At 40.9% G+C, this 13,748-nt stretch overlaps 1 protein-coding gene across 2 annotated transcripts in view; it reads right to left on the bottom strand.

The window, feature by feature from the left end:
- Window positions 1-13,748, bottom strand: part of PIK3R1 (phosphoinositide-3-kinase regulatory subunit 1) — a 60,137-nt gene that overhangs the window by 26,748 nt on the left and 19,641 nt on the right. Inside the window, exon 1 of one of the 2 annotated variants that reach the window (XM_033164579.1) lies at window positions 54-291. The exons of the other annotated variant lie outside the window; for it this stretch is intronic. Within the exon in view, the coding sequence (XP_033020470.1) occupies window positions 54-195 (142 nt within the window). The 5' untranslated portion in view covers window positions 196-291. Of the gene's footprint in view, window positions 1-53; window positions 292-13,748 lie in introns of those variants that run through there. 2 annotated transcript variants of the gene reach the window in all.

Here is a 13,748-nt window from a genome sequence, read left to right as displayed (position 1 = left end):
TCAATGGACACAGAGAAATTACAAAACTTCGACAAGCAGCCTGCAATCTGTACCTGACTTCAAAACTATCTTCTGCTTTGATGTGTGCTTCACAGCACAAAGGTTTGGAGAGCCAAGTCCACTCTTAAGAATCTGGGCAACTTTGCAGATCCCTTTGCTACAATCCAGTATCAATTTTTCACTTAAAGTAATCATTTTAATGTTCACGTTAAGACAAAGAGTACCCTTTGGGTTTTATTTTGAAGCCCGCTGTCCCCAGTGTTTAAAAGTTGCCGGGGGTTTGTCTTAAAAAGAGCCTTCCTCCCTGGTCATTAGGCATTCATCCCAGGTTAAAAAGGAGGCTTCTGATGACATGTCAGAAATGCTGGATTTTCCACTCGTTCTATTTTTACCTTGCCACCGGCGAGAACCAATCAGACGAAACAGAAGCCGAGATTCCCTCCAATCCAAAAGCTCTCCCCCCTCTTGTTAATAGAGACATGCCTGAACAGCATTTAGCAACAGCAACGTGTGTGAGCAGACGAACATACCTTGCAACTGAGCACTGCCAACATAGCTATGAGCTGCAAGACGAAACCGGCACACAGCTGCACTTTTTTGCAGGAGTTCTCAGTAAAAAGAGATTTTCAGAGTTATTACCTGGCAAAGACCTATGGAAAGTTAAAGCTGGAAGATTGGCTATGCAAGCCTCTGAGCCAAACCCTTCATTACTGCTAGAGGAAGCATGAAAGTGGATAGAACCAAAATTATAACCTAACCTGCCCTTTAAAATGTAATAAGATACACTATTGGAAAAAGGGGGAGGGCACCTCATTTACAGTTAAAATAAAAACCTGAGTAATTTTACCTTTTCTTTTCTCCTAGATTTTCTCAGCACCGGGTCCAATGAAGGCCTAATGGCTACAGCAGTTCCAGGCAGGCACAGCTCACAGCACATTTCTGCCTGCCTCCCTCAACCTTCAACACCAGCATAATGGATGGGGCTGTGGATACAATGGTGGCTGTCACCCCAGCATGGCCTGCTGCTGCCTGTTTGAATTGCTCTGTTGCCATTTTATGAGGTGGTCCAACGGCGGAGATCGTAGAATCACAGAGTTGTAGCGTTGGAAGGGACCACAAGGGCCGTATTTTCCAAACCCCTGCAATGCAGGAATCTTCTGCTCAACATAGGGCTCGAACTCATGACCTTCATGCTCCACCAACTGAGCTATGTATGTAGGTGGCTGGATCCCTTTATTTGTGTTCAGTGTGAGTTTCACATGTACTCAATCACAGATTAATTCCTTGCCATGCTTTATTTTTAGTTTTTTTAAAAAATGAAAAATTTGCACTCAAAAATACACTCTTTCTGCTAAAATATATGTTTCGTATGCTTTTCACTGCATTTCCCCCTTAAATACATACCGGTACTATTGCATTTTTAATTCTGTGAAGTATGCATTTTGTGTGAATGTTTTGAGCAGAAATAGCACCACGAAACTCTGAGGACTGTGTAATCTGAATGACAGCTGCAATTTAATCCACGTTTCACTCCTGGGGTGGAAAATTAAAACGTGGACCAATGAATTTCTCTTCCTTCCTTATCACAAGGATTGGTGTTGGTATTCTCTTATCTTTTTTTAAACTTTAAAATGAAGCCACAGTTTAGTGAGGGAACAATGGCAGCCCAACTGCTACTGTGGGGTGCAATAGTGTAGTGTGATGTTGTGTTGTTAGCAGCACATTGTATGAAAACAAGATGGTTGCTCCCCATGGGGTGACCACAGAAGACCTCAAAAAACAATTAGTAAGTAATACAGCCCCCCCCCAGCTTCTGCCCTGTCCCCCAAATGTTCAAGAACTCTCCCCCATATTTTGTCTGATCCAAGGTCTAGTGCAGAGCTTTCCAGGCTGTATCTCATGACACAGTTGTTGTGTTGGCTGCAGTGTGTAGGTGTGTCGTGCGAATGCCCCCCGCACTGCTCCTGCGGCTGGAAAGGGGTTAGTTTAATCTCCTGTTTGCTAGTAAAACTGAATTACTGTGTCGCAAAATGATGCATGTCTAAAAAAAAGTGTGTCACCAACATGAAACAGTGGTGCAACAACTGTTCATTTGGATGGCACTTGTTCCAAAGAATTGCTTTCTGAGCAACGTAATGTAAATGTTTATATTTGTAAAAATGGTGCATTTATATTTTGCACATTGTATCATTTTAAGCTGCTTTAATAAGGTGTATATGCCATCTGTTGTTTGAATATGTGTTGTGAGCACCTCCATACCCTCCAAAAGAAAATGCTGCTTTGAAACTTTAGAAAAAAGCTTGCATGGGGAAATACTGCTTACCAACAACTTACCAAAGCCTTCATCCGAAAACTTGATTATAAAGTAAGTTGGACATACTGTACACTCTCACACCAGGCTAATTCAATCTCAGCTCACTACCCAGAAAGCTCTCGTTTACCAGTATTTTTAACAACAACAAAAAAGAGATATGCTAGAAAATGCCTCCCCCTCTTGTTAAAAGAAAAAAGAAAATCAATCCTCAGCACAACAACGCAAGGGGTTCCTATAATACGAAACAAAAATAGATTCTGAGGGGGAAGTTAACTGGATTTCCAAAAAACAAAACAAAACAAAAAACACCCCACTGGCTTAGAATCACACTAACAAGATGCATCTCCCCAAATTGCTGGCTCTGAGCCAACATTTTGCAATAATAAGCCACAGTGCTTCTTTATTAAAGTTTAATTATTATAACAAGGGCTGTAAATTGTATGTCAGCGCTCAATTTAATATGTAGCAAAGCCATGCTATCTCGTGTTAAAAGGAAGCGATATTGTCTGTGTGGGAGGGAGGAGTTTGTACATTATGTTCTATCAGATTAGGCTTTGGTAACTTTATGAATTATGAGCTGTCATCCACTTTTTCATCTGCCACAGAATATACTTCTTGGAACTGGGAACTATAAATAAGACAGCAGATGTTTTTAGTTGGCTCCAACTGGAACTCTTAAAAAAAAAATCCCTGTAGTTAAATTGTCCTGTTATATTCTACCCCCCTCTATGGGCTGCTTTTGAAGCACACACTATTTTATAAAAGCCACAACACCTTTTTCAACCTGCCTTCTGTTTAGAAATGCCATGTTCAGCGTAGAACTGTTAAGTTCAAGGTGCTGACAAAATTGTAGTGGCACTGGAGTTAACAGTTTAGTTTGTAAGATCCTCAGAGCTGGGAACTGTTTTCTTTTTGCTTGTGCTACTGTAGAAAAACACTGTGTAAAGCATGCTGTGGAAGTAATAATAATAATAATAATAATAATAATAATAATAATAATAATTCATGATGGCATTATTTTTCCTTGTTGAACAGCAACTATATAAATGAATTACCAGTATGTATAGTTGCAGTGACCACATACACATCACCCCCCCCCCCAAAAAGAGAGAGAGGACAAAAGACAAGAGCATCTGCTTTGCTTGCAGAAAATCGCAGGCCATCTCCAGGTAGGACAAGAATGTCCTCAAACTGAAACCCTGGAAAGCCACTGCCAGTCAGTGTACGATGCTATATTGAGCCACAGACCCCTGTGTTCCTTCCTATAAGCATTGGTGCCCATTTTAAAATTACGACTATAATTTAAATAGAAAGCCAATACTTCTCGATATTGGGAGGGGGAAGGGGGAACCCTGTGTCCAGGTGACCTATGTGGCTGCTCAGACTACTGTCCATGCAATAATTTCCATGCCCCTGTTATCTTGAAACCGGACTAGGTCAAAACAGAGGGCTCCTTCAAAAAGAAGACTGTCCTTTGTAAAGCAGGACTAACAGACAGTCTACATTAGGTACTGCTAGGGCTATCAGCTTAAAAGAGCAAGAGAGGTTAAAAGAGCTTTAGCTGGTAGGGGATCTTGCCAATGTCCTGCTTTGTTTTTAGTGTAATTAGAAAATGCATTTACTTATCTCATTTTTAACTGGCATTTAGAGCTACATGTTCTCTCCAGGTTTTATCTTCACTGAGGGGTAGCCTGAGAGATTGACTGTGGGTTACTTTTGGCCAGTAAAATATTAGTATCTTGCCCGTTTGGTACCCAAGTGAGACATGCAAAAGGTATTTTGCCTGAGCCCTGCAAAGGCTAATCTTGCAGGGACCTGTATTGCATTGTGTTAAAAATGGAGCAAGTACCGTGTAATGTTGATAAATCTTTGCCATTACCCACAAAAAGAAGAAAGAATTTCCAGTGCCTAGAGAGCAATTAACAACAACATTAACAATAACCCCCACCCACCCACCCACAACACTTTGCATGCGGAAGTTCCCATGTTTAACTCCAGGTATCTCATTGTATGGTTGGAAGGACTCCTGGCTGAAACTCTGAGCTAGATGAGCAAATGGGTTTGACTTGGTATAAGGCATCTTTCTATGTTCCTAAGTTCATTAGAGATGGTCAGCACCAGTTACAGGGCGGACCAAAATTCTCAAAATGCTTAGAAGGGATACCATTAAGGGGAGGAAATGCAGAGCAGCAAAATCTACTGGAAACAATGTAATGTAAGAGTTAAGTGATCTTAGAACTATGCGATTGCTTTGAAATTACTCTCCACCTCAGGGTGTCAGTATTTTCCACAAAAACCTTAGATCAGTCTCCTGCACAACAGCAGGCCATTATGCTATAAGCAGCATTATGCTGCAGAGATCTCTTTCAAGTTTCTAGTTATTCCTTAATTATAGGCTAAAACTGATGCTTTAATTTTTTTTAAAAAAGTAATCCATGCCTTTTTTCTAATCTGTGCAGTTCCATAAGAGCATTGCATATATCCTTGAAGTGTTACATTATTTTGTCCAGAAATTAAAAAGTTTTTGACTAATCATGTGACTAGGGGAACAGAAATGGATTTTAATAGATTTATTTTATATAGTATTCTTTAACAGATTGGCTCCTTACCACTTATATTGTCCAAACTGGGCTTCTATATGAAGAGTTGAAGTCTTATCACCCATTCAAGGAAAAGGAGAAAAGATTCATAATGGTAGCTTCAGATTATCAGAAAACATTGACGAAACTTAACTGTAAACATTTATTGTCAATGTACACATTTGTTCTTGGGTTCCTACTATGTATCTGTTTTGTTTGTACTATTAAACCATTTAGCTGCCTATTTTATTTCTCATACAAGGGAGATGAAGCAAATACTTTCCTTCCAAACCAGCACCTCACATTTAGAAGACGAAATGTTATGTGTCTGCCTAATTTAATGACATAATGAAGAATTTATTCTACACAGAAAATTGCGTAGGTCTCCAACTACGCACATAAGCATATGCTGTATGTATTTGTGACAATGTCTGGTCTTATTTCATATTGGCACCCTGACAACAAGCTGTCACTCCTAACAGGAGTTAACACCGTGACATTTCACACTGCTCTGCAAATTCATTTGTCATCTGTTAAGATACCTATGACAAGTTCTGGCAATCATTTTATAGTGAGCTATTTTCAGTCTGGTTTCGTTTTTTAAAAGAACAGCTTTGTTTACATCGAAATGATTAAAATCACATAAGCAGGGTGGAGAAACAGTGGTCCTCATGATGTTGCTGAACTACAACTGCTATCATTTCTGAGCACTGGCCACAGCTGGCTAGGACTGAGGGCAGCTGTAGTTTACCACCATTTGGAGGGTCTTAGGTTACCAATAGGGGACAGGGACTAATTCAAATAATTGATTTAATGCAGGTTTCTTGCTTGCAATTATATCAAGAAAACCACCCCTTGCCCATCTGTGAACATCTGACTATCTGGAATTTCAAAATTCTGCCAGTAGGAAAGCTCATTTTTTTTCTAACACAAAAACTAAAGTATTTAACAATCCCAAGATTTCTAGTATCAGCAAACAGTTCCTTGCTGTTCTGTTTACACAGCATCATACAACATGGCACTATGCCAGACCCACAAGGAAGACCATGCAACACAGACAGGAGATGTTTAGGCCAGAATGCTCAACGAAGACTTTTTCATTACATAAAGCAGCCCGACTTGTACGGATAACTTAAGATCTACATATTTGAATTCTGGTAAACAGGAAATGGTGAGTGTGTGTGTGTGTGTGAGAGAGAGAGAGCTGTGTCTCAACTAGGTCTGGTAACCTTTTCTTCTAATAGGCCAGTGCACATATTCCTAAAATAACTGAAGGCAACACCGCCCACAGCACCTGAGCATGTACTTTGCACGTGATTTTTTTATGACACTGAATTCACACAGGCAGTTAGAACAAGTTGTACCCTAATTAGCCTTTCCCTTGAATCTTATAGCAATGTACAAACATATGCACCAATTAAAGCTGCTTAAAACTGAGCTGATGTGGCAATTAATCTATTGCACCTCATATTGCTTTGCTGCAGAAAGAGAAGTAACCCTCGGGGGGGGGGGGGAGGTGTGGATCTTATTTTCTTGTCCACCACTTTTTCTTCCCTGTTCCCTGCATGCTGTTTTGTTGTGTTTTGTTTTTTTAACATTGCATTGCCTCTCCATGTCTACGCATAAGTAAGATCCACTCAGTTCGATGGGACTTACTCTCAGGTAAAGGCATCTAGGATTTCAGCCAGTCGCTTCCCTTATACTGGATGCCTTGGTACTGCTTTCTGTCTCTCTAGTATAACAGGCATACTGTGTAAATAGCTACCGGTATCTTAATTATCTAGAAAAGGGTTTACAGTTTGTATTGTGCAAACAGTGCTGTCATCAGAGGCCCATACAAAATAACCTGAACACACTGAATGTGCTCTGATAATGGTGGTGGTCTCTGAGCTAGTGCTTGGGAGTCACTTGCTGTGGTGGTGCATGGGGCAGATGCAAACAATGGGTAGAGACAGGATCCTGTTTTCCCCCACTCAATGTGCTACCAGGAAAGGGCAGGTAGACCATGCCTTAACTGGTCTTAACTGGTCACTTTCAGAGAGCTTTTAAAATTGGGCAATGTGCACAGATTGCCCCCTGCTGCCATAAAGCAACAGAAGACTCACTTGTGTATTTGAATCATCAGTTTCCTTACTACGGAGTGGCAACAAGGGTACTGCAGCATGGAACTGGGTCAAATGTGGTGTCCGGGCCAAACTAAGCATATGCTTAAACACATATCATCTTTGGTCCCGTGTAGGTAGCATCTGAATTAGGACCAATATTATGCAGGGCTATCTGGTTTATCATATTCTGTTTTCCAGTTACCCTGTATGCACATATATTCAAACCTATCATAGCAGCATCCAAACACATGATAAAAGCATAGCTTGAAACCATGTGTGAAGTAGCCGTAAACTGCTTACCAAAACGCTCACTGTTAAATTGACAATGGACTCAGTGATCTGGTTCACATGTAAATGGTGAACCGGCTGCTCATTTGTACCAACCCCCTCCTCTGTGTGTTGCACCAGAAGGCAGGAAGGGGGACCCAGAATGTTGTGTATTGCCCTGATTATTCTGAGAACCGCCCTGAGATCTATGGATATAAGGTAGTACAGTATACAAATTTAACAACACCACCACCAGCTTAGCATTGCATGATAACTGGGTAGTGAGACCAGCAAATCTAGCTGTTCTGTTACTATCAGCATTCTTTATTTTCAAAGCTGCTCAAATTCCGGAAACGTGGGAGATTTCAGGGGGGTCAAAAAAAATATGGTTGTACCGTGCCATATTAGAAGCAAAAAAACTTGTTTTGATGAATTGGAAGAGCCGTAAAAAGATTCCATTGAGCACATGGATTGATAATGTGGATAGATTAGCTACATACGAACAAATTGCATGTCGGCGCAAATTAAGAATGGATAAATATGAAGAAATCTGGAATGAATATTTAAGCGATAAGGCGGACAGTGGTGGGAGGTAGGAGGTGACGAGTGAGGTGGGGAAACAGTGTTTAAAAAAGGTGTAGCCATAGGTATATCAGTGTATTCAAATTTGAACTGTCAAATTGTTATTATTGTTATTATGGTTTTTATTTTTTGTGGTTGATGTTTGTATCGAAAAAGTGATTAAATAATTTTTTTTAAAGCTGCTCAAATACTTAAGAAGTATTGAGAACAAAATGCCTGCGCTTTCTAAAAGTTAGAAGAGAAAAATATTCCAGATCTTCTCAACATATTTGACTTAAATGTATGTTTTTTAAAAAACAAAAAAACACACACACACCATACATGCCCAAATCCTGAAGGAATATAATCTTGAGCCCAGTACAATAAATTGGAACCACATTTAATCCTACTTTCCCCCAGTAACTATACCTCAACATTTGGGCTCTCTGCCCTCCCCACCCCCAGTATGCTGTAATCTTGCCAGCAGACAAGCTTTGCTTTTAATAAGTTGATCTGCCAACTTAAACAGCAGTCTCCTAAGGCAATCAAATAATGAAACACATGCGCAAGTGCTTGCATGTAATCTGTCAAGAGGTTTACTCACCCCGACACAAATGGTTTCCTTAATATTAGCTGTTACATAAATGTACATTCACAACCCTTAGGTGCTCAAAAAGCACACATATACTATGTTCCATCAATCTCTCATTTACCACTCTTCCTTCTCCTCTTCGTTTCTTCCCCTCTTCATTTTTTTGTTTTTTTTGTTTCATGATTTAGCAGAGAGAAAGAGATAGAAAAGTCAAAGTACAGAACCTTGTACAGAATCTGTACATAGGCAGGAATCCAAAGAGAAACAAGACTTCTATCAAAAAAGGCAAAAAGGCAACAGATGATGTCAATAGGGGCTGGTAGACAGAGGGGGGCAATTGTTCCTCCATACACACCTGTAGTTCCCCTCTGTTCTGGGGCCCCTAACTCTGGTGCAGTGGAAGATGTTACCCATCACCAGTGCTAAAATGAGATTCAATTGCCTGTCCACTTGGGTTCAGAATGTGGGATGGGGTGAGGCATTACTTTGTGCTTCACCTCAGGCAGCAAAATGTCTTGGGCGGTTTCTTACCGTTAAGAACCGATTTGTTGCTTTGTCTCTTCTTCCCTTAGAAACCAAAATAGTGAAATAAATAAATAAAACCTTAATTTGCTGTTTCTGTGGAAGAATTTTCCCATACTGAAGAAACAAGCTGTTCCAACTTTAGAAGAGTTCTTCCACAGTAAGTGTGCAGTGAGAAAAATATAAAACAGTCCCTCAAGTTCTTCACAGGTTAAGAGGGGATATAATCTATTCCAGCTCCTTGCTACATGTACCAGTACTGTGGTACCTCGGGTTACAGATGCTTCAGGTTACAGACGCTTCATGTTACAGACTCCGCTAACCCAGAAATAGTACCTCGGGTTAAGAACTTTGCTTCAGGGTGAGAACAGAAATCGTGTGGCAGCAGTGGGAGGCCCCATTAGCTAAAGTGGTACCTCAGGTTAAGAACAGTTTCAGGTTAAGAATGGAACTGCAGAACGAATTAAGTTCTTAACCTGAGGTACCACTGTATAATACCGTATAGGCACCTGCAAATGCACATTTACTGACTTTATATGCATTTATTTGCTAGTCTGGGCCTTTAAAGTCCTACATGTCCTGGTATTTAAAGGGCTGCTTTCACCCATAGAAACCTGCTCACCAATTTCTTGTAGCTTCTGGAGAGAGGCCCTTTTCCATGATAGCACCTAAATTATAGAACTCCCTCCCAAGAAATATTTGTTTGTCCAAGTCTTCAATGGCTTTTACTGATGTTTCAGACTTATTTACTGCTTTGGTCTAGCTTTTACTACTGACCTCACAGTTTTATTTCCTGGTCTAATTTTGCTGTTTAGTGTGGTGGATGTGTTCTTACGATACCGTATCGTTAAAAATGTAAGCTAGCTTGCAGCTGTTTGGTAAAAGTCAGAATATGAATAGCATAAATAAAATGTTTCATGCATTTGCAAAATCTAATTTTGAAGTAATTCAATTTTTTCCTTCCAAGCACATGAAATCATTCCGAGGTGATTCCATGTAACATTTCTCTACTCATGCTCTGGAAGCTGCCAAGCGCATAAAGCTGCTTTCGCGCGAGTTAAATGTGCACAAGTTGTGATCCTACTGCATTCTAACAGTGTTCTTAGATGGAATCCCCCAAAGGTTTGGGATAAACTTTTGTTTTGGATAAAATGAAGTATTTCTTCGTGCACCACATAGTCAAACTAGGGAATGTGTTCTCCCAGGAAGCAGTGATGGCTGCCAGCTTGGATGCCTTTAAGCAAATTCATGGAGAAGAGCGCTTTCAATGGCTACTAGCCATAATGGCTATGCTTTTTGTCCACTGTTGGAGGCAGCAATACTTCCAAATACTACTTGCTAGAAATAAGGGAGGTGGAGGTGGAGGGGGGTTGTTTCTTGTGCTCATATTCTGCTCCCTGGTTTCCTACAGCTATCTAGTTGGCCACTGTGAGAACAGGTGTTGGACTAGATGGGCCATTGGCCTGATCCTGAAGGCTGTTCTTATGGCTGCAGTGCAACCCCACAGTACTTTCTCAGACAAGATTCCCAGGTTAAACAGGCAATCCCGGATAATCTTCATTGGTCTGATCCTATTTTCACTCACGTTAATGAGGGATTTGGCTGACGACCTTGATAGGAAGAAGATGACAGCTTGCTCTTTCCTGTCTTACTCTGAACAAATACGGAATATTTGAGAACAAAAAGAAAGTTAAACACACCCTTAGCAAAAAAAAAAAAAAATGTTGTTTTTAAAGCATTTCAGTGGTAGTTATGTACGAAAAAGCTAATTCAACCTTGCAGATTAAAAAAGGGGCAACATTTGTTTTTCTCCTGTCTTGATACAAACAGTCAATGAGAAATGCTGAACATCAGGCAAATAGCACAAACTATAAAAAAATTAATTGGTTCCTTCTCTTACCTAAATATAATAAAAAACCCTCTAGTTGTGAGTTTTGGAGGAAACATCTGGAGAAAGCCCAAGACCAGCCTATAACTGTCTTCCCCCTTGGGTGCTTGTGGGGAGAGTTGCACCAATGTTGCAAGAATGCTCAAACATCATAGATATTTACACTATCAATTTGGGTATTTATTTTTTACTTCAGTCATTCAAATGGTGGGCATTTAACGTTAACAAACAGCTTATGAAGGAACCTTAATTATGGCCAAGCTCACAAAAGTTACACACTTGTCTCCTGCTCCATAAAAAGAGGGGGATGTGCCATCACTCCTAAATTGCAAAATCTTCCCTGCCCAGATGCCTGGAGGCAATTCTTTATCACAAGAGGCAAATAGAAAAGTGGCTATTTACAAATCTGGGAGCTGCCAAGAGGCAGTCAGGGTGGAGGCAGTAAGGAGAGCATGCCAGTAACCACTGAGAAGTGATGATGGGACCCTGAGTGTCTCAGTCAGCACTATGTAAGCATATAGAACCCGGCGTTCTCCAGTGATGCCGGCAGTACACACCTTGGGTTCCTAGCAGCTGCACACTTACATAGTGCTGACTGAGACATCCCCTGAAGTGACCACTTTCCCCCTCCACCTGATTGTTAGGCACAAGAACATGCCTTCTCTCTCAAAATGCCCTGCAGTGCAGACACTATTCTGACCAGCAAACAGCCTTATTTGCTGACAGCTATCTGGAGTGGTAAAACCAGTCTGTAACCGTTTTAAACCAAGGGTGCATTCACTGCAAGGTGCTTTGAGAAATGAGTGAGGACAACTGTCAGTCTATTAACAACAAGGAGTCTTAAAAAGCCCATGACATGTGTTGTAGCTATTATCATCTCACTGGGTACAGGCCCCAAAATTATTATGCCCCATTAGAATTCATTTCTGGACCACAAATAATTAAAATTAAAGATTTTTGTTACCATCAGCACAAAAATATATCCCAGAGAGGAAACTGCAAAAATACAGAACTGGTGGCAGTTAAGGGTGGGTTTTTTTTTAAAGCTTGTTTTTTCCTTTCTTTTTTTACCATCACTTTGCAGCATCAGTGCACTTGAGAAGGCCCCTTCCTGGATGAACAGGGCTCCTTTAAAATTTAGATATCTGATTTAAAAACAAGCAGCTCTTCTTATGTACCATTGTATGACTGAATATGCATTCCTCAACACTTTCCCCTACTAACAAGCAAGACTCTGAAGCCCACAGAGAGGTCAAGTCGCAGAACTGGATTATGCTAGGAAAAGCCCTCAATAATGCTTTTCATAAAAATGCTTATGCTGGCTAATTATCAGCTAAATTATTCCGGATTTGGAACAGCCGACTGAATTTGAATTGGCAAGAACTCTAAATCTGTTTTATAGTCCATGTTCAAAAGCTTAAAATCAAACAGCAACCATTTCTGAAGCTTCTCTCTCTTAAGAGAAAAAGTACAGTGGTGCCCCGCTAGACGAATGCCTCGCTAGATGAAAAACTCGCTAGACGAAAGGCATTCCCTAGCGGAAGGCTGTCTCGCAAGACGAATTTTTCAATGGGCTTGCCTCACAAGACGAAAAAATTCCGATCCCCCCCCCCGTCAAACTGCTCTTCCCCTGTTGGTGCTTCGCAAGACGAAATTTTCGCTATACGACAGCACTCGCAGAACAAATTAATTTCGTCTTGCGAGGCACCACTGTAATCATAACATATAAAGCAAAGAATAGCCCCCTCTTTTTAAAAAAAGACTTGTACTCATGATTGCTGCGGCATTCTGTGGCAATAAAATCCATAATTATTGAGGAAAGTTTAGCTTACATTTATTTGTCCTGAATTTGTGACCGATCAATTCCACTATATCACTCTTATGTTCTAGTGTTTGGAGAATATTTTCTCTCTCTCGTAATTCTCTCCACACTTTTCATAATGACGAGTTACCTTTTTTCTTTTCTTTTTTTGCCCCCTGAACTTGGCAGCTGGAACTTCTCAAGCCTTCCTTCATAGGTGATGCTCCACATACATCCCTTCATTCTTTTCTCTCCCTCACACACACAACCTGTTTTCTTGCTATACAATCAGCAGGTGCTGTCAGTGAGCTTTTTGCTATGAACCAAGGATCTCATGAACAATTTCAACCAACTTGGACACCATCAGCATCTATGTGCAATAAGGAACTTTTGTCTCACAATGCACCACTTTGCATGTGCTTAGGCTGAAGTTGATATGAAGCTGCACAGCCATAATGTCTAGAAGTATCTCTTTGCTGTCTGCTTTAAAAGGTTAAAGGGACCCCTGACCATTAGGTCCAGTCACGGACGACTCTGGGATTGCGGTACTCATCTCGCTTTATTGGCCGAGGGAGCCGGTGTACAGCTTCTGGGTCATGTGGCCAGCATGACTAAGCTGCTTCTGGCGAACCAGAACAGCGCACGGAAACGCCGTTTACCTTCCCACCGGAGTGGTATCTACTGCACTTTGACTTGCTTTCGAACTGCTAGGTTGGCAGGAACAGGGGCCAAGCAACGGGAGCTCACCCCGTTGTGGGGATTCGAACCACCAACCTTCTGATTGGCAAGCCCTAGGCTCTGTGGTTTAACCCACAGCGCCACTTGCCGTCTGCTTTAGTGTTGGATTAAAGGCATGAGCAGACCCCAGTTCAAATATTAGCTCAGCCACAAACTTGCTAAGTGGCCTTCAGTACAGTTTCTCAAGTCTTAGCATCTCTTCTCATCTGTAGTATGTGGAAGAATAATATTGGCCTGCCTTGTTGGATTTTTGTTGTTGCAAGGACTGCTAAGATTAAGTATTCAAGTGATTGTTTAAAACTGAAGATTTACAGCCTGATACACAACACTGACAGGAAGCTCTTAATCCATTCCTGGCCCTGTCTGGAATTCACATGTTGT

Source organism: Lacerta agilis, chromosome 11 (assembly GCF_009819535.1).
Source record: "Lacerta agilis isolate rLacAgi1 chromosome 11, rLacAgi1.pri, whole genome shotgun sequence".
Classification (NCBI taxonomy): Eukaryota; Metazoa; Chordata; class Lepidosauria; order Squamata; family Lacertidae; genus Lacerta; species Lacerta agilis.
This window is presented reverse-complemented; position numbering and strand designations above follow the sequence as displayed.